General features: G+C 50.6%; 6 protein-coding genes across 6 annotated transcripts, besides 5 other annotated features; 4 read left to right on the top strand and 2 right to left on the bottom strand.

Annotated features, from left to right (window-relative positions):
• Positions 1 to 414: 414 nt before the first annotated feature.
• Positions 415 to 445: a microsatellite.
• Positions 446 to 480: 35 nt separating this feature from the next.
• On the top strand, positions 481 to 1485 carry ACLA_053050 (NAD(P)-dependent alcohol dehydrogenase; the record flags this gene model as incomplete). The annotated part of the gene is made up of 1 exon (XM_001272256.1): positions 481 to 1485. The coding sequence occupies one exon, from the start codon at positions 481 to 483 to the stop codon at positions 1483 to 1485; it is 1005 nt and encodes a 334-aa protein (XP_001272257.1).
• A 158-nt stretch (positions 1486 to 1643) lies between these two features.
• Positions 1644 to 1689: a microsatellite.
• Positions 1645 to 1689: a microsatellite.
• Positions 1690 to 2924: 1235 nt separating this feature from the next.
• Positions 2925 to 2964: a microsatellite.
• ACLA_053040 (bZIP transcription factor) lies at positions 2963 to 3747 on the top strand (the record flags this gene model as incomplete). The annotated part of the gene is made up of 2 exons (XM_001272255.1): positions 2963 to 3091; positions 3208 to 3747. 2 exons carry the CDS (start codon positions 2963 to 2965, stop codon positions 3745 to 3747), a joined length of 669 nt encoding a protein of 222 aa, XP_001272256.1.
• Positions 3748 to 3928: 181 nt separating this feature from the next.
• Positions 3929 to 5457, bottom strand: ACLA_053030 (uncharacterized protein; the record flags this gene model as incomplete). Its single annotated transcript, XM_001272254.1, has 2 exons — positions 3929 to 5067; positions 5127 to 5457. The coding sequence occupies 2 exons, from the start codon at positions 5455 to 5457 to the stop codon at positions 3929 to 3931; spliced, it is 1470 nt and encodes a 489-aa protein (XP_001272255.1).
• Positions 5458 to 7052: 1595 nt separating this feature from the next.
• ACLA_053020 (uncharacterized protein) lies at positions 7053 to 7640 on the top strand (the record flags this gene model as incomplete). Its single annotated transcript, XM_001272253.1, has 1 exon — positions 7053 to 7640. One exon carries the CDS (start codon positions 7053 to 7055, stop codon positions 7638 to 7640), a length of 588 nt encoding a protein of 195 aa, XP_001272254.1.
• An 858-nt stretch (positions 7641 to 8498) lies between these two features.
• ACLA_053010 (Glutathione S-transferase, C-terminal domain protein) lies at positions 8499 to 9239 on the top strand (the record flags this gene model as incomplete). Its single annotated transcript, XM_001272252.1, has 3 exons — positions 8499 to 8596; positions 8654 to 9013; positions 9068 to 9239. The coding sequence occupies 3 exons, from the start codon at positions 8499 to 8501 to the stop codon at positions 9237 to 9239; spliced, it is 630 nt and encodes a 209-aa protein (XP_001272253.1).
• Positions 9240 to 9722: 483 nt separating this feature from the next.
• On the bottom strand, positions 9723 to 19536 carry ACLA_053000 (uncharacterized protein; the record flags this gene model as incomplete). The annotated part of the gene is made up of 4 exons (XM_001272251.1): positions 9723 to 10445; positions 10503 to 11284; positions 11341 to 19145; positions 19193 to 19536. The coding sequence occupies 4 exons, from the start codon at positions 19534 to 19536 to the stop codon at positions 9723 to 9725; spliced, it is 9654 nt and encodes a 3217-aa protein (XP_001272252.1).
• An 83-nt stretch (positions 19537 to 19619) lies between these two features.
• Positions 19620 to 19643: a microsatellite.
• Positions 19644 to 19717: the final 74 nt, after the last annotated feature.

The raw sequence follows: 19717 nt of genomic DNA, 5'->3' as shown, positions 1-19717 counted from the left end.
GCGGCGAGGTGATCACTAATCCATGGAAGTCTTGGAACGACACTCGCATTTTAACGGGACCAACCATCAGCGCCACCATCTGGGAACTCAACTAATCAGTGGATAAACACTACCTAGAAGGACCTATTGGAGACGCGATCTGGTTATCTTGGAGGATGATAATTCGCGGGCTCAGGGAATAAACACTTACCATGTCACCACTTCCGACCTGATCGTTGTGTTCTTGTATGTGAAGTTTATTCTATGTGGAGACGATAGGATTGAGCTCGTCTTAGACCCTCGAGCACTTCTCATCAATGAGTAATCGTAAAGGGAAGTTGAGTTTGAATTGGGTATGTTATGCATATATTGAGTGTTCCTGGTCGGAGAATGTCCCCCTACGTGATCTTCTCATTCTTTGTGCCATTGTCTGTATTCCACACATTCCTCACATTCCTCACATTCCAGTCTCACGCCTCCTCCGGGTAAACTTCACACACCATGACTATCCCAGTAACTGCCTACAAGGGCTCTTCGGGCGGTCAGATCGTCGAATGGAAGACCGAGAAAGACACCAATCTCACCGGAGACCAAGTGCTTATCCAGGTCACGCATTCCGGCGTGTGCTTCACCGATGTCCACTATATGCAAGCTGACATGGTCCTTGGCCATGAAGGTGCCGGTGTTGTGCTCGCTGTCGGTCCAGAAGCGAAGACGCTCCGTGTTGGCGACAGCGTCGGCTGGGGTTACGAGCACGACTGCTGCGGCCACTGCCGCGAGTGCCTGACCGGGTGGGAAACCCTCTGCTCGGAGCGCAAGTTTTACGCCGAATCGGATTTCGATCAGGGCTCCTTTGCCACCCATGCAGTCTGGCGCGAGGCTTTTGTATTCAAGATTCCCACTGGGCTGGATCGCGCTGATGCCGCCCCGCTGATGTGCGGTGGCTCGACTGCCTGGAATGGCTTGCGCGCCGCTGGGGTCACCCCAACCTCCCGCGTGGGCATCATCGGTATTGGTGGCTTGGGCCATTTCGCGATTCAGTTTGCCGCCAAGATGGGATGTCAGGTGGTGGCGTTCTCCCGCTCTAACGACAAGAGAGAGGAAGCGCTGGCTCTCGGTGCACGAGAATACTACGCCACCAAGGACGGACAGAAACTCGACATTGGACAGCCCCTCGACCAACTCATTGTCACGACCAGCGTGCAGCCAAACTGGGAGCAATTTGTCCCCATCATGGCCCCCGGTGGTACCATTGTTCCGATCTCCATCGACATGCAAAATCTCATCATCCCCTATCTTCCCGTCGTGGTTCGCGGACTCCGGATCCAGGGCGCAATCATGTCCTCGCGTCAGGTCCACCGGGAGATGTTGGACTTTGCCGCCCTTCACGGGATCAAACCCGTGCGGATGAACTTTCCATTGAACAAGGATGGTGTGGAGGAGGCACTGAGGATCTTGAAATCGGGGGGCATGAAATACCGTGGAGTTCTGGTAGCTGAGCAGTGATGAGACGTGTGTATAAACTGAGACAGTGGATCAATCCCTGTCAACCGGAATCGATCATTTGAAGACATGAGACTCTCCACCCCCATCTGTATGTAACCTTAAAAACAGCTTGGACTTAAGTAGAGAGAAGGAAGGATCTAGACTATGCACCACTATGACTCTCTCTCTCTCTCTCTCTCTCTCTCTCTCTATATCTCTCCTCTCGAGCCAATGAAACAGGTAGACTAGTAGGATGGCGATATCCCAGCGCTCCGGATCCGAATCATACTTACAGATAGGGGAGCTCAACCAGGAATGTGGATCGAGGGCTGCCACGAGGGGACAGTTGCAGATGACGGACGTGGTCCATGCATGCACTTGACGAATCTAGCCCAGCTGTCATTTCCAAGTAGAACCTTGCTACGCCGCTTCTCGGATCCGGGGGGGAGCTCATCAGACTCAGCGCCAGCAAGAAAGTGAAACCTGGATTAACCGTGACAAGCGTAGGGAAGTGGCCCACAGAAGGATTCCTGTCACTCCACGAGATTGTTGATCGATCCAGTAGAATTCCAGCTAGACAGCTAGACGAAGATGACATGTCTCAACTCCGTACTCTATCAAGCTATCCAGAGATCCAGAGCCCTGGGCCATACCTTGACGGACGGGGGGGGGAAAGGAGGGCTGAAGACTAACTCGCTGGGGTCGCAACTGCCAAAAACAGGTCGACGACTGCCCTATTGGGAAACTGCCACTTTTGGTTCCGTCCGCTCCAATCAGACCGGTGACGGTGGGGCCACTAGTCAGCCGCCCAGTGAGCAGCCTCCACTAGCGGCTAACCGAGTTGGGAAGAACGACTACCCGAAGCGGACTAGTGCTGGATGGATATGACAGGATTGAGGATCCACTGTTATCAATCTGCCTTTCCTGCACGATCCGATGCCACTAAACAATCAAGAACTCTAAACGGTTCACAGACAAGATGGAAATGTCAGGGAAAAAAAAAGCAGTACTCCGTAGATTGTGGAAGAAAAACGGACATGAACATAGGATAAAAGACAGAAGAAGCTGACAAAGCGGAGCTATCCGCCAATCAAGCTCCATCCTCCCATCATACCATACCACAATTGTGCAGGCAAAGGATCGCAAGACCGTTTGGCTCCACGCGACGTAGGACTCGTCTGTGTCTTGTTCTCAGCACCAGAAGGCGTCGCTTGCAGAATTGAACCAATTTCCTATTTCTCTCCTCCAACCAACTATCTACCTACTCCTTGGCCGCTCATCGCATGGCACTGTCCACGGACGACCCTTCCGCGGGGCTTCGGACACGCACCGGCTATCAGGAGTCCTTCTATAAATACTCAGTTCCCCGTCATGCCCCGTCATGGAGGAGACTGCTTATTCATTGGGCACTACGATCCTGAGGCATTTCAGTCATCCATCACGATCAACCACAACAACAACATCATCATATCATCGATCATCGATCATCATTACCATCATGGATGCTCCATTCGGGCAGTCCCCCGAGATACAAGAAACAGTGGAGTCCGAACCTTTGATGGATACCCCCAAACTGCTTAAACGTGGTCGACCTAGAATCGACCGTAGTGCCGAGACTGCCGGAGAGGTATGAATCCCCGAAGCATCCGCTTCTCTTTCCTTTTTTTTTCTGTTTTTTTTTTTTTGTCACCCCCTTTTCCTTTTCTTCTTTTTCAAAGGCAGTAAATAACCCGCCATAAATAGCGACGCAAAGAACAAATCCGACTAGCTCAAAGAGCATACCGATTCCGCAAGGAGTTGAGAATCGCAGTGTTGGACCAGAAGGTGGCAGAGCTTGAGCAGACAATTACCGCCATTCGTGATCTCTATCTGAGTATGCACAATGCTGTCTTCGACTCGGGCGTTGCGCTCTCCCATCCATTCCTGTCACAGTCGTTGCAGAAGAGCCTGTCACTACTGCTCTCCCTCACGCAGTCTGTGCCAATCACAACTAGCTTTAATTCGAGCCCCTGCGTCAGCTGTGAGATAGACGGTCAGTGGGACGAAGGAGGAGTTCTCGAGTTTACACCCCAACTGCCAACTCCTCCGTTATCTACGCAGCAGACTCCTCCTCAGTCTTCTTTAGCGGACGGGACGCTGTCCCAGTTTGACAGTCTACTTCACAGCGCGGCAACCAGTCCGGAGGACACGGCCGGTTTACCGCAGTCGTCCGTAGCTAACCCGCATTGGACGTGGGATGATTATTTTTGGCAGAGATCGGAGGCTCCCATTAATGACAGATGAGAAACCAAATGCCTTCGAGTTTAATGTTGACACCGCTGCATTTACAAAGATATTGTTGTGTGTGTGTGTGTGATTTGAAGTTGCTTTTGCTTCCAACGAAAGATCATCACTTGTATGCCTCTGAACATGTAGAACTAATATAATATGCAAAGCGAAGCGGCTCCCCTCCCTGCTAGTCAGGTTAGAAGGGTAACACACATGGTGAGGGGCAGCAGAATGGGTCTGTCTCTCCCGTGACGAGACGTGGATCCTTCAAGGCACGACTCCACGCTTCCTCCCAATCCGCCGCGCGGCCTGATTCATAGATGAACCGTTCCAGTACCTGCCGGATGTCGCCCCACTGGAGGGCACAGTATCTGCACCGTATAGCCTTCAGCAACAAGCGCCGTTGAGCCTCCCTGCAGAGGATATCTCGGTTCCGGGGCGTGCTAACAACGGTACACATCCAGATCACACAGTCCACGAAGAGTGGATTGTCCCACACTTCGGCAACCCGCGCCAGCATCGCGGCTCGTTGTTTCGGCTTTCGAAAGATTATCGTGGCGGGGTGCGTGCCCATCGCGCTGATGTCATCAGCCAAACACGCTAAAGTGACCACGATGCACTTTTCAAGGTTGTTCAGGTCCCGAGCAGTCGAGCACCGCCACGTCCCTCGCGCGGACGGGTCGATTTCTCGGCCCTTGATTGACCAGTCCATGAAGCTATAAAGCACATCAATCATCTGATCGGATATGCAACCCTGATCAATCAGATCCCTGAAGCCAGGTGGGAGACCCGAGGCTTTGATCTGGAGCTCGCTTGGCGACGAAGGTGCACTGACGGGACCTACTATCGTGTCTGACTCCTGGTTCATGTTGGTCTGTAGGTGGAATTCTACTAGACTCATGGTCACCTGCACACTCATTCGAAGATTGCTTCCGAATGCGGCCTCGTCAGAAGTCCCGATGGCTCCAAAGCCGCCGCGGAGTTGGACCACATCGTTTAACCCCTTGAGATGAACCGGGCCATACTCGGCATGGCCCAGATAATCGTCCACCGGTATCAACAGTGTAATCGCCTGGATAAGGACGTCGTCCACTTGGCGGCGAGACAGCCGCTCGTGCAGCTCCTTCAACAGTACGTTCCGGTGGTAGGTGATCGCACGGCTGGTCCTTCCAGTGCTATCCTGGCTGTCCAGGCTACACAAGGTGAATGCTGACAGGCCGTGCAGAATCAAATTGTGTTTGGACGCCCAAGCAAGCAGTCCGTTTCCGTATGAGCGTGTGCCGGCGTCTCCGAGTCCGAGAGCTCTCGCGTCGTGGGGAAGGAGGATGTCAAAGTCTTTCAATGGACCAACACATGAGCATTGCCAAACGCAGCACCACCCGAACAAGACTTACAATAACTCAGAGCACGCCCAGTCATGGGTCCCTTGGATACAAATCCCTCGAGCGGGTAGAACCTGCTCCCACCAATGGGTCTTGCCATCGCCAGCGACTGTGCTTGTCGATCACCTCGGCCCGCTCCATCACCCTCGCCCGGCGGATGTTGTGGGTCGGATTTCGGATGAGGAATCTGGAGCCATTGCAATGTCCCCGACGACGGTTTGGATTTGGCATCTTCATTCCGCCGACGACGCCGGCTATTCGCGTCAGCTGCGACGAAGGCATTGATGGCGCGTCGTGTGTTCTGGTCTTTGGTCTTGGAGGGTCCGCGATAAGGGATGAACATTGTGAATCACTGTCAACGGTCGCATTCTCGCGCACGGGGGGGTGGAAGGTCACTGCCGATGCCAAGAAGTTTGGACAACTCAAGATTCGCACAGCTTCGTCCCAGCAAGATATACTTCCAAGCTCTTGGGCTGGTAGAAGATCAACACAATCGAAGATTCTCGTGGTGCTGCTTAACAATTCAAGGTGATCTGTGTTGGTCAGTGTTTTTCTGTTCCCGTCTGGTTTTGCCGCCTTTTTTTCCGGCTGTGTTCGACACTCGGGGAGATTACTAATAGCACCTTTTTCAGCACCATACATGACGACACTGCGATGATTCAGAAATATCTTGTCGATCGTTCCAGTCTGCCGTTGGAACCAATTCTTGTGAGGGCGATGGACACGCAGCCACTGTATCTGGGACCTAATGTGGCCACGGACGTGGCCACCCGCTGTCAGACCTTCCTCGGTTTTATCGCCCGTGGAGTTGCAAGCAGAAACAGCAAATACACACATAGGTATCTCTTCAAAGAGAATTGTGCACCTTGTTATACATTCACGGTGACATATAGACCGGCTGTATTCGTTCCTTCACTCGCGTATCGGTGTTTGCTCGTCTCGATGCGCCAGCCTTACGATTCTGGAATCGGGATCTGTTTGATCCCGGTCGAGACCCGTCAACAGGGACGATCTCGAGCTAAGCATCCTCACCCTTGGAACAGGACATTTTCCTTTATGGAAAATGGTGTCTAACCTGGACGTTTGGTCGAATGGGTCTTGGCGAGCTTGAGAATTGGGTGTCGACTGTCGAGACCAAGGCGGTACACGCCACGGAGTGAGATCGGTCGAATGGGAGATGGCGATTGTTCCGACGGTCAGATCATCATGCCTCACACTTGATAGATACTGTAAGCTATACCGTCTGGCTTATCTCCCTCGCCAATCGAGCCGTTCAGTCGATGCCCATTCCCTGCGTGTTGCCAATGACCAGTAGTGGTGTCCTATGACCGAAGAAACCCTGCTGGCGCATTCAGTCTTTAGTGCAAGATTTCTAAAAACCTTGTTCGAAATAGTTGATGCCCTATGTCAATCGTCACTAATTCCAACTAATAAAATTCGGAGAAGTCTGCAGATAGTATCTAGAGAATCCGAAAGAAGGATGCACATCTCCACTGCCCGCTTCGTGAGATATATATATCTCTATCGGCACCTGCGGCTGGGCCGAGACTCCCCTTTAGCTAGATAGTTTCTCTCTTCCTCATCCTCTCTTAATACTTCATGTTTCTAGTTGCTCCGATGATTTCTATGCAGTCTATGGTTGCCAGTGCTTGATGCCTAACAGGCTGTGCAGACACCGCGGCTCTTGGCTGAAAATGCAGTTGTTGCACGAAATTTACTTTTTCCAGTCTAGCGCCAGATAAGCGATGGGCCGACCAGGAAATCAGCGTTTCTATACCATCCAATGCTATGGGGGACAGAAAGAATCTTTACTGCCTAGATGAGTCCAGCAATGTAACAGATAAAGCCCTGCCTTATTATATAAAGGGTGGTGTGTCCTGGGACAGTCGTCTAGGTTAAGTTGACAAACTTCCCAGAGGTCATATACCCACCAGCATCATGGACAAGCTTTTCTCAAGCAGCAAGACCACTAGTCCTGTCTATACCTTCACGATCGACAACAAAGGTCAGACGGTGAACTGTCGGGATGTCAACCAAACCATCCTATCCATCTTCAGCTTCCACATTCAGAAGAGCAAACCACATTTGATCATCTCGCGCGTTCCACCCCCCGGTTGGAATGCCACGCCTTTCGTGATAGCGACGTGCACCCTCCACCGCTCCCCCTCAAGCAAGATCGACGTTAGTATACGCGGACGCGAATTCCAGCTGAAGCGTGACCTACTCAAAGGCGACAACCACCATTTTGATTACCCGCCACTGGGCCATTTCAAGTGGAAGCCGGACGCCTGGGGAGGAAGCAAGCTGGAGCTATATGACAGTTCGCGACAGCTGCTGGCGAAATACAAGGAGAAGACCTCCTTGCTGAAGTCAAGTCAACAGCTAGAAGTGTTTGTCCGTGGGGACGAGATGCTGCTGGATATGATTCTGGTGACGGCGTTGGTGATGCGGCATTATATGCAGGTGGAGAACAAACAGATTGATACTGTGATGGACGTGCTGGGTAATTTGTCGGGTAGTACTTGATATGCTCATCTCACGAGGTTTATGGTATTTTATGTCCGATCAATTAGGGAGTCGCTACAGCAACCCTTTTCTCTCAACTCTAGGAACTCCCTCTTCCCTTGAACAGAGAACACCCGCTGGGCCTATTCGGGTAGGATTATAGGCCTCTGCATACCATGCTTTGGCTGTCAGACCTAGTAGATAGTGGTGTCTCTCAGCCATGGTGAGCAGGCATGGCCAGACCTATGGCTACACCCACCCTAACTATGCCCACTAACCATACCTGCGTATAGTACCTACAAGGCCCTCCTATCTACTACGATCTATAGGTGATATAGCCAATTCACTGCTATTCCGTATTAGTAGCGAGGCATAGGGATACATTATGATGCATCTACCGGCTTCTAGTACCTACGATCATTGTTTAGTAAACGTGACTGGATTCTTTTCCCTCTTGCCACTTCATTGGCCAGATGACAATGAACTGTCAAGAAGAGAATAATGCCATTGGCTGAGCTGCAAACTGCGAGGGGCGGCTGATTGCTGATTTGCCACAGCTCGGCAACTTATTACCTCTAGGTAGTACTAAGTTCTGGTCTAGACTGTTTTGGGACCGCAAATCCACTGAAGGTCAGGAGCACGTTCCCAATTGGACCGTCTCATTGGTGGTAATGGCCTGATAGATTGCCTGATTGGGCTTGGATGTTGAGGGGTGTCATCCCCCCTGCATCTTGCACGTGCTGTGACGTTCTTGATAGGGCTGGACAGGGAGGGGTTTTGCTCTTCTGCATCAAATAGATATCTGTTCTCTCTCTCTACATTTCTTCCCGTCTTCGTACTACTCTCTGACGCATCTACCACCCAGCATATACATCCAGGATGAATATCTTCCACGAACAGAGCGGTCGCATCGCCCTCTACACATCGCCCGGTGCGAAAGAGGGAGCTACAATTGCCATGCTGATTGACTTTCTCCGGTCAGTCTTACATTCCACTTGTCTGGCTCACACGCTGACTATTTGTTCCTCTAATAGACAAGCCCATTGCATCCATCTCGTCAAGTCGCCCAATGATATCAAGCACGACGACGCCAGCGCTTACAAGTCTCTCCCCATCGTCTTCGACGTCACGCAGGATGGCAAGAAGGTTAGCGCACAGGGATTGAACGACATCACTCGCTATCTCCTCGCACGCTATGACGACGGTGCCGAATTCGCCTACAAGGAAGGGTCGAAGGAGGCTCAGGAGGTGGGCAACTGGCTGGCGTTCCTGGACAAGGTCACCACCGCCGGGGATGCGGAGGAGTCGTCTGCACGCATTGCGTTGCGACTGTACCTGCATCTCGAGGAACACATCCAGAAGGCGCAGAGTCCGTATCTGGTTGGACGGAAGTGGTATGCTGTTCTCCCTGGATCCTTCGCTCTCTAGTTCCTAACGTATGAGCATAGCACTTTGGCCGACCTGACGATCTTCCCATATGTCGCGGCTGCAGGAGAGGTTGGTCTCGATTTGGAGCGTTTCCCCGAGTTGACGAGCTGGTATAATCGCCTGGCGCAGCTGCCGCAGGTGATCAAGGGGATGACGGCGGTGCACCTTAAGATCGATAACGAGAGGGCCTAGAAACCCAGCACAGAATCACAATATCGAAATAACTGAACATATAATTAATGGGAGGTGTTTTAGCTACGCTGCTTTTTGATATCCCGAAACATTCTGCTTTCTACATTCGGCTTATATATGCATACATCGTGCACATGCTTGCTCAAAGAAACTTCCTTCGCTGGACCAGATATACACTGATAAGCTTACTAGAGTACCATGGCATGGCAGACATTTTTTTGATCATAGATTTGTAGAAGACCATATGGTTGTTTCAAAGGGGCTTCTAAGCCGGACCGACTGGACATATCAGTTTCAGATTCATCCAGACAGTCATCATATGCCACGAAATCCCCTAACAGTCGACTAGATCCTCCATAAAAGTCCATCTCAAAGAATACCAGCAGTACCACTTGTGCCAGTCTTTATCAACGGGGCTGCACCAGGCAGGAGGCGTTTAGCGAAACACAGCATCAGTCGAACTTGATGCCTTCGAGTCCTGTACTACAGTGTCAGCTTCTTCGAGATATCTTTCACAAAAAAAGGACCATGCTCACCCTCAGCTAGGGTGTGTATGGCATCACCATGATCCGATTCAGCGTCATCCCCAGCGTCGAAAACGATAAGATCTTCCTCATCACTGTCATAGAAGACTTGCTCCGATATAGTACCGTTGGCTTGGCTCGCGCGAGGGAAAAGCTCGGTTGCGTTTCTCCTTTCACCTTCCTGAGTGGAGAAGAATGGATGGTCATCGCGCAGTCGCCACCCCTGGCACACGTATCCCATGGGTGTATGGGAGATGTCTTGCCCATGACGGCGAAGAGTGAGCCATTCCTGCAGAAATTGCAAGTGTTTCTTGTCAAGACGATTCCCAAGGCACAGGCTGCCGCTCGATTCTCCATTCGATCCATCTTTAGCGTCAAGCTGAAGACGATCCATGATATCCTGGTATTCCTCAAACTCAAAGTACAGTCGCCCTGCAAGTATACCAAGTTCAAAAGAAAGCCAAGATGGCGGATGCCAGTCCTTGGGAAGTTCAGGGATGGCGTAGAATCTCAAGCGGTTAAACTGTAACATCCTCCTGGTGAAAGGCGCCGCATAGAGTATCAGATGTACCGAGGGGTTTTCAAGCGTACGCAACACCGGTATTATAGCTTCAGCCTCTTCTGGGATGATAACAAGAGCTGTACTGGATGTCATACTCCACAGTATCCAGTTAATTGGGCGCTGCAAGAACCAAGCATTAGTTCATCTCCGTGATCAACGAACAACCGCAGTACATACCGCAAAATTATCATTCCGCTCGCCCTCTCGCAGCTTAATGGTTCGTGTCAACTCTGCAGAAGCATAGAGACGTGGCATGAAGGGCAGCGCAGTAATTTGGTGCTTTCGGGCTAGTTCTGTAGACAAAAGGGCTTTCGAAGCCTTCATGTAGCCACTTGAACCTTTCAAAAACCCAGTACGCACGAATTCCAGGATTGTCTCATTAACGCCGGGAAATTCGAGAGCCTTCTGTCGCCGTGGTCGCTGTAACTGCCTTTCCTCTTGGACTTCATATGCAACCTCACGCTCCTGCTCTACCTCTTCCAGGGCCGATGTCTTCATGAGGCTCAGATCTTGACTGAGGTGACGAGTGGCGCTGAGTTCATCCATGTACACCCTCAACTCCCCCTCCAGGTGAAACCCAGATGCCTCTCGTGAGATCGACGCCTCTCGATTCTTTTGAGAACGAGGATCATACAGTTGCTCCAGTGTCTGTTGCTCGGCCTGTCGCACAAGCCGAAGGAACTTATCTCGGTGGGTGCTCTTTGTCAGAAACCTTTCGTACCTTGCTGCCGCTTGCATTCGATAGCAGAAATCCGCCCCTTGAGCATAATGCAGAGGAAGCAAGTCCCTGTTCGCAGCGCAGGTCTGATCAAGCAACCAGGCAACAACATCTGACGAGTCAAGGCGACAGTCGCCCCTTTTGTTTTGCCTTCGCACATCCAAGATACTCTGGTGTACTTCGGGCGGGGCAACGAAGGTAATCGATTGAGTCGTGCCTAGCTGCCGCAATCTCATTGCAGCTGGAGCACAAATCAGTATGACAGGTTGTCAACAGATGACTCATATGTGAGCTTACCTTGCACTGTATGATCCTTCGTTTGATGCAAAGCAAGTGTCAATGCACCTCGAGCATTGAGCGGTAGTTTCAGATCGGTTCCCCTGGTATGTGCTTCATCTAAATACACTAGACACTTGTCCATGTTGTCTAAGTAAGGAGTAGCAATCAGCGGGCTCGCTTTCCCAGTCCGATAGAGCACCCATGGCTTGTTGTCTTCCGCGAAGTAGACTGCCACAAGGGCGTCTTGATCCTGCTGTAACCAGGCAGAGGCCAAGGAACGATTGTCCATTTCCAAAATGAAGGCTCCCGCGTCGATGAGAACACGGATTCTCTTTTCTTTGAGGTGCGCTAGCAAGTCTAGTTCGGAGAACCGCTTGTCATCAGACCTCGCAGCTAACATGTATTGACGATTTCGTGTCTGGAGAAGATAGGTCAAGACCTCCGCATTAGTATGAGCGAGCTCGGGGAGATCATTTTGCCGAATTGTCAAAGGTAGTAGTCGTCGATTGTCGTTTGTCCCACTAAAGCCCGTGGTAATCCCCGCACCCCGGATGGGATTGTCCTCATTAGATTGGTGGCTGTTGTTCAATAAAGGAAGGTCCCATCCGGAGGCCTGGAGCTTGATGCTAAACTGTTTGGCATGAGCGGGAAAGACGAATGCCTTAAGGAAATAATTGATGGCAGCTACTTGGAAGCGAATATGGCGCCACAATTCATGGATCTGTCCGTCGTCATCAATGTTTAGGATATTCCAGTAACGAAGAGATTCTGGTAGAGTATTTGCTGTCAGTGTCCATCGATCATACTCAGCAGTGGGATCATCAGATCGAAGTACAGCTTGAAGAGCTTGTCGCAACTGTTTTACTGTAAGACCTTCATGGTAAAATGCCAGGCAGGTAAAGAGGATTGCCACATCCGGGTGACCCCATTCAGCCTGCTCGGAGGGGACGCCTTTGGCAAGAAATGGCACTGCCATCGGATCTCGTTCGGGATGAAGACCATACTGGACATTCCATCGCTTCTTCAAGCAAAGAAGTAAGATGCCATGCACCAACAATCCACGAACAAGATACAGCATTTTCCGGACATGAGGCTGATCTGAGAACATTCCTGCAGTGCAATCACTTGTCGAGAGATCAACAATCTCCTCGGAAATGAAAGTCCTCACTACAGCGAGATCGGCACCCGCATATCTGTGAACAGGAAGTATGCTTGCTTGGCCATTACAGATATCATTGACCAATCTTTCAACAAGTGCGATCTCCGCATCCTTGCGTAGAAAATGTGCAACGGGAAAATCAGCTCGATTCACGACTTCAATGCTTCGAGGCATCTCATGCGCAAGATCTGGTAAGTGGCGCGCAATGAGTGATAGAATATCCATCACGATTTCCCACCGGTGAGGATGACCATCTACAGCCAACTGTGAGCCGCTGGGATAGATCAGCTGAGTTCTAACAGCGAGAGAAAAGTCGCACTCATCAATCACATCACGAGAAACGCAAGTGATCCAATCTTGAGTAGCAACCATGGCGGTAGCTTCTGAGAACTGGCCATCCGAGACACGTTGTAGGCCACTGAGCTTGAAGGATAGCACATGCTCGGGAATGGCCAGCAGAATACCAGATTCCCGACGGATATTCTCGTGGATAGTTTGATAGTGCGTTATCAGTTCCTGTGTCGTTGGAGTCCGTCGGGAGAAGGGGATGTGGGTGATCTGCCTCCCAAGCAAGCCCCCAAGCCTCGATTGGAGAATCTGCGCTGTTTGGGATAGTAATGCCTTAGGCACCAAAAGGCGGGTAAGCATCTCACCGTTCGCTAGAATAGACGCAACCATTGGCATGATGACGGATGTCTTGCCTTGCCCCATATTCATTTGGAGCACGGAATTCGCCCCAGAGTTGGGATCAATCATCTCTAAGGCGACAGTGACTTGTTCATCCCGGAGGATGATGTTTGCATCCAGTTCTAACAGCAGCCAGTCAGGGAATTCATAAGGTCGCCAATTTCTATGACCTCGGGTTTCCAACTCCTGTTGCAACTTCGTGTTGTCCTTCTTCGCAAGGGCTTGTTTTATACGGATCAAACGCTGTAATTCCAAGATAGACTGACCATAGGAAACCAAGGCCATCTTCATACCCGGTCCAAAGGCACTGCGAGACTGAATCGTCGATCGTAGTTGCTGAAGGAGGGCGATTGGGCCCATGGACGGCCACAGATTGCACTGTTCTAACCAGACATGCCTAGGGTCATTGCGTGAGAGCGCCTCCGCTATCAGACCTCGCCTATGTTCAATCGCAGCTCGTGCCGCCCAAATTGCCGCATTGATGCGTCCAACTTCCGTGCCAAAATTGACCTCTGGCGCTGCCTTCACGGGTGTGTCAATCTTCTTCAACGAAGTAATGCTTTCCATGAGATCCTCGCTGTACTTCCGTTTAACTGGACACTCAGAATCCAACAAGCCCTCCACAATTCTTTCGATTTCCAAAACCTCGGTTTTCGTGGCCTTGGCGTTTTTGTCTCCGATTTGTCTTGAGATCGACGAGGTGGATGCAGTTATGCTTCCCAGATGACTTAGGCTGCATTGGTAAACGTCAAGCAAAGGTCCTGGTCGACATAGCAGGTGATTTTCCAGTTGAGGCAGTCTGAAATCGCAACGGGTCTTTTTACCAAAAATTTCATGCTCCAACGGAGCCCAAGTCGTCTCACGTGGATTTTCTGGGGAGAAATGCTTTTTGAGGATCTGCTGTACCTCGCTGGCGTGATTAGCGAGTTCCAGGTTCGCATAAATTCGACCCCATTCTTCGTAAACCGCAGACGCTGCCTGAGCAACGTCGAGTCCCTCCAGCTCTAAGTCCTCTACTGATGGCCTGAGACATGGCCATTGGCTGATTAGGTTGTTGGAAAATTCCCGCATCGCCTGGTCACATTTCTTCTCATGCTCTGTCCGAGCAATAGCAACCCTCTCAGCCATTGGTAATAAATTATGATTCTTCTTCCGCCTTGGTGGGAGAGTCGGAACTTGAAATGATTCAAGAAACGGCGCGGCAAGCTTGTTTATCATTTCATGAGTTGGTATCTCGCCATTTTTGAAGTTGGTGAACGATGAGTTGGGTGGAAGCCGCACGGTTTTCAATTCCTCTAGCACAAAAAATGCGACAATCACTCTCAAGACGGTCATGTCAATACCATCTCGAAACGCCACCAGTCCAAGCTGGAAGATAATCTTGTATTTCTCCGCCGAAGAACATTGCCTGCAGAGCTTGATCAAACCTCCCCAATGATGAGCGGGTTGGATGGAAAGACAATCTTCTAGTGAAAGGGATTTGAAGGTAGTTGTGTATCCCCCAATAAGGGGCCAGCGTTGAAACACCTTGGCTAAAGAAAATGTTGTGTGGATAGAAGATGGTTGAACATTGATAAGTTTAACGATCTCCCGAACGTTCGAGATGCGCTTATTAGAGATCCAGCCGCCGCGACTAATGTATTTCAGGTCACTCTGACCCGTGGGTTCTCCAGTCAGAAGAACAGACCGCTCGTAGAGGGAGCGACGCCAGAGGGCTCGCTTACGGAGGTGTTCAACTGGGAGTGTTTCTAGTTTGAGGTCAGGATGAGGCTCAGTAGCGTCCAAATAGAATTGGGACAGTTGACGGGACTTTGAAGTGATAGAGTCAACGACTGCCCAATAAGCATCGTGCTGGATAAACGCTGGCAAGCCCGAGTTCCACTGAACATTTTGCTGGCGTTTTGTATTTTTGGGGTAGTAGTGGCGCTGAGGAGTCAAGTTCGCTATGCATCGCAGGATACCTTGCTCTGTCTCTGCAATTGGCATCCAAGGTTGACAATCACCGGATTGCAAGCAAAATAACGCTTCCTCGGTTCCTGTCCGGCCAGTAAGCGGGTCTGGAATAGGAAAGGATGTGTACGCATGTAACAAAGCTTTAGTATACAAGATCGGCAGATCTTGGGGACTTTGTAGCCTGCCCAGCACATTATCAACAGTGTACCTTGCATAACCGTCTGGGTTTCTGATTCGAACCACAAGGTGTATGCCCATTTTTCGATATTCTGGCAGTCCGAGGGGCACAATGATACTCTGCTGCGCACGATTATACACATTTCGTAAGACAAGCATACTTTGCAGTCCATAAAAGGTGCCTGCATCTTGGTTTGGATCCACCTCGGCAGGTAGCTGTTTGCATTGCAGGAGACCTTTTCTGTTGACTTGGAATGACAGATTCATTCTTTTAAGTTCCACACAGATATGACCTTCCCAAGTTTGAGTGACCAGGAGATTGTGAGGCTCCTCAAAGTCGCGAAAAATCCGTGCAATAGACTGCAAAACATTGCTTCTTTGGTCGATTAAGGAAATGCGGTTACGCTGCGCGCGGCGGCCATGAACATCCACCGTCCAAAATTTGTCGTTCCAAAGATGGGATTTCCTTCGGATCTGTAGTAAGCCAGTTTTTAGGTCCACCCAATGGACGCAATTCTCGATGAGTGCGGCTGGTAGGTCCAAGTCCTCGCCGATACCAAAGACATGACGAGGGACCAGCTCTATCACAGAGCCAGCTCGTCGAGCCCTGACCACCAGTTCTTCGTTGCGAAAGCCAATGTGAATCTGATGTCCCTCCTTGTTGAACGCCAGCACATATTGCATATCGGCCATATCCGATGGGAGCGCAAAGAGTCTTTGGTTGCCGAACAGCTCTTTCAGTGTCGCCGAGTCGGTTATGTCAGTCGGCAATTTCCCGACCGTCTGGCCGTCAAGCAAAAGGTGTCCTTGGATTAGATGGAGATGTATAGTTTGAAGATTGCCAGAATCCAACGCCCTCACCGTTGTTGTGACCCAGCAAGGATCATCTAGAAGCGGTACGAACTCCCATTCATCGTATTGTCGTCGGGTGGCCCCATCCCATGTGGCATCAATGGCTTCGGCGACCGCATCTGGATACTCCTTTACCCAGCCTTGAAGCTTGGGGCGCATTGCGGCGGTCATTTTGATATCTCGGACCAGCATACTTCGTGTGATGGACGTAAACTTTGCGAGATCGACGACTAGACCTTCCTGCATTGAAAGGGTTGCCTGGAGAAAATCTGAAAAGCCTCGGGCATCCATGTCATAGCCGTCATCCAACACTTCAGGTAGGAAGGTCCTACGGCACAGCAGGGCAGACAAGAAGCAATGCCTTGCTGCTTGATTCGCTGTATCAGTTACCTCCGATCCCCGCATCACATCTCGGAGCAGAATGATCCAAGCCAGCGTGGTCCGCCTGATTCGATGGAGCGTATCTAAGACGTCAGAACGGACATTATCACAGCAGAAGGCCCATAGCTGAAGCGCCAATGTAAGCAGTGTTTCCATGTAGTTGGCCTCCCGCCAGTTGGCTTGAATAAGGTCGATGTGCTGGTGAAGCAGCTCATTGAGCTTTCTGCAAAACTCCTGATCCCGAAACACAGCTTGAACAGACCGTAGATGGTCTTTCTCTTTCCCCCCACGGCCGACTAACAGCCCATGATCAAGTCGTGGGTCATCATATTCTGTGGGTCCAGGGCCAGCTTGGAGAGCCAGCGCTCGAATGAATGCCACTGTATCCCGCAGACCGAAATCAAGATTGTTCGAGCCCAGCTCCAGGATTAAAGAGAGCCAACGGCGATACTTCCCGCCCATCAGACTGTGATTTGCCATATATTCGTGCACCGTGAGCGTTCGAGGGCATTCGGCGACACTGGCAACAGCTTCGTAGGATGAAGGGCCAGGACCCTCAATTCGGAATAGTGGAGAGGAATAAAGCCTTGCAAAGGGATGATCCTTGGGCAGGTCGATTTGGAAAAGATGCGCGAAGCTCAATTCTCTCGGAAACCGTTTCAGCCAAATTTTACGTCTAGAGTCGTAATAGGCAAACTTCAACCCCGAAGGAAGCAGAACATTGCGGCTTGATGCCGGTAGAGCCTTCCACTTATAGTGCGTCCCCAGATACGACTTGGTCTCCGAAGCCAGAGTGATCCCCTCTGGTGAGGCAGAACGATTCTTGGTGCTATACTTCGTCAACTGTGAGTAATCTTCGAGGACTACCTCAGGTTCCCCAGTGCTACCACCCCATTGGCTGAGACTTGCGATGATATTCCAAGTAGCGTTTCGGTATGCCTCAAAGGATTTCGGCATCCCTAGCTCAAACACGATAGCCCTCTTGCTAGGACTATTCCTATCCTCCGGGAGGAAATCCTCATGGACTCCGATCTTCAGGCGCCGGCGCCGGCGGACGTAATAGCAGTGACTGCACCCTCTGATATCATGAGACCCATCTTCACTTCGGCGCTGCGTGCAGGTGCTCATTGTTTTCTTCTCTGTTAAGGCATTATATTGCTCATTAACCGTGTTGAGCTCGGCCTCTTTATTCGCTCTAGCCACCAGCGAATCTGCTTCAATCCTCTCTTGAAGTTGGTGCATCGATTGACCGGAGGCCCGCACAAAATACTGATCTGTAAAACAATCTAACTGTGGATCACTAAATATCGTCATCGAATCTGGCAGTAATTGACGGCAGCGGTTGCCGAGATAGTGCTGTATTTTGTGCAGGCGCTCCAGATCGCTAAGACGTGATAGCAGCAGGACATCCAATAGCTCTGGCTTTACCCAGGGATGAAACTTTTTGAGCAATGGATAAACTGTAGTAGCACATTTATCCATGTGCACCCAAAGCTCGAACAAATTCAGCACAAAAATACTTAATTGCTCGGGGTCGTCCTTATAAGCGTCTCCAACGGCATCTAGATACCGTTCAATCTGGCGACTCAGCTTGATACAAAGATCTTTGCACTCCCTGACGCCCTTGGGGACTTCCCGCGCCTCATTGCCGATGGCTGTCTCGAACTCGGCCAAACGGGAGTAGCGTGTGGCCATATCGAGAAATGCTTCCGTAGTTGATTTCTTCACATGCTGACCTAGGCGGTTGCAATCAATGGTATATGGGGTCCAGCGGGAGCGCTTCGAGAAATCAAGTATTCTGTGGAAGAATGCGGAGCTGTTTCGAAGACTGAGGTCGAAGTCCGGCGGTTGAGCATGGACCGGGAGTGGTGGGATCCTACGCTGCAGGCGGGACTTAAAAGCCTTCCACTCGTAGTCTATCGCATTCGTAGCAGTATTGATGGATATCTGGCAATATGACCCAATGCTTGATAGCAGGCTTCTGTACGCCAGCATCGACGGCCCAGTCGAGCTCTCCGTTTCCGAAGCCAGCTTCGCCAAACGTCGACAAAGTTTGATTTTCAGATGATTGTAGTCTTGAGGACTGAGACTCTCAATCGAGTCCTCTAGAAGTCTCGCCATGAACTTACAAAGAAGAAACTTATAGTGGATGCGACCCAGCTCTTCCCCTAAATGAAACATAAGAAGACGTTCAGTGCATACACGTAGAATGAGCCAGAAGGGACTCCGGCGCCAGGGCACCTTCGCATTGTCCCAACAGACGTCATCCTTTATCCGTTTCTGCAAGAGAGGTGGACATGCTCTTTCGCCATTTGTCGCTAGAATAGTCATCAAGAACTGGGTAATGAGAGCAGGATTGGCCGAATCCCGAGCTTCAGAAACTTCCACGCCAGCCTTCCTTGCCTTGGCAGAAAATTCATAAACCGACTCCGAGCTTGCTTGGTCTAAAAAAGCCGCGAGGTTTGTCTGAAACACCGGGTCCTTGAACTCCTGGATAGGGAGTACAACTGCCTGATCGGGAAAATTCCACAACAGCGCCGCTTCTGCTTCTAGGGTCTGTTCCGCAGCAGGAGATGCCTCGAAAGCTTCAAAAACGACGGCATCCGGATCGTCACTGATATGGATGAGCACTTGTGGAGCGTTCGAAAGAACTCAACTTACACAGGCTTCCGCACAAAAAGACACGCATTCTGCTGTACAATGTACAAGGCAATGGCATTTCCGGGATTTAGCTCTTTCAAGGCCTGTAGAGTCATATCCTTGTTGACGAATCCATCTCCATTCACGTGTACACAGGTCTCAAGAAATCTTTTGACCGCCTGCCAGGCAGCAGAGAGATCATCAGAAGAGTGTTTCTTGAGAACTTCCACAGACTGTATAAGACGCCGTGTCAAGTCTGCGTTGATAAATTGACTCTCCTCATTGCTGTCGTGTTTTCCTGGGAGCTGGGAAGGTAACACGACGTGGTTGAAAGTCAAAGCCAAGATGCTAGGATCTAGAACCATGGCGTACTTGTGAGATGAAGAAGGAAGGGGAAAGGGGGGTAATGATGGCGACGAAGAGGAGGAGAAATAGAAACAGAGAGACGAAGAGGAAGAAGAGGAAGAAGAGGGTTTGGGGTGTAAGTTGGCATTCAGTAATTAACCAACTGAAAAGTCGGTCTGCCTTCTAGCAGTAAAGCTCAGC

This window comes from Aspergillus clavatus, genomic scaffold (genome assembly GCF_000002715.2).
Source record: "Aspergillus clavatus NRRL 1 1099423829800 genomic scaffold, whole genome shotgun sequence".
Classification (NCBI taxonomy): domain Eukaryota; kingdom Fungi; phylum Ascomycota; class Eurotiomycetes; order Eurotiales; family Aspergillaceae; genus Aspergillus; species Aspergillus clavatus.
The sequence above is the reverse complement of the archived record's forward strand: the minus strand, read 5'-3'. Positions and strand labels throughout refer to the sequence as shown.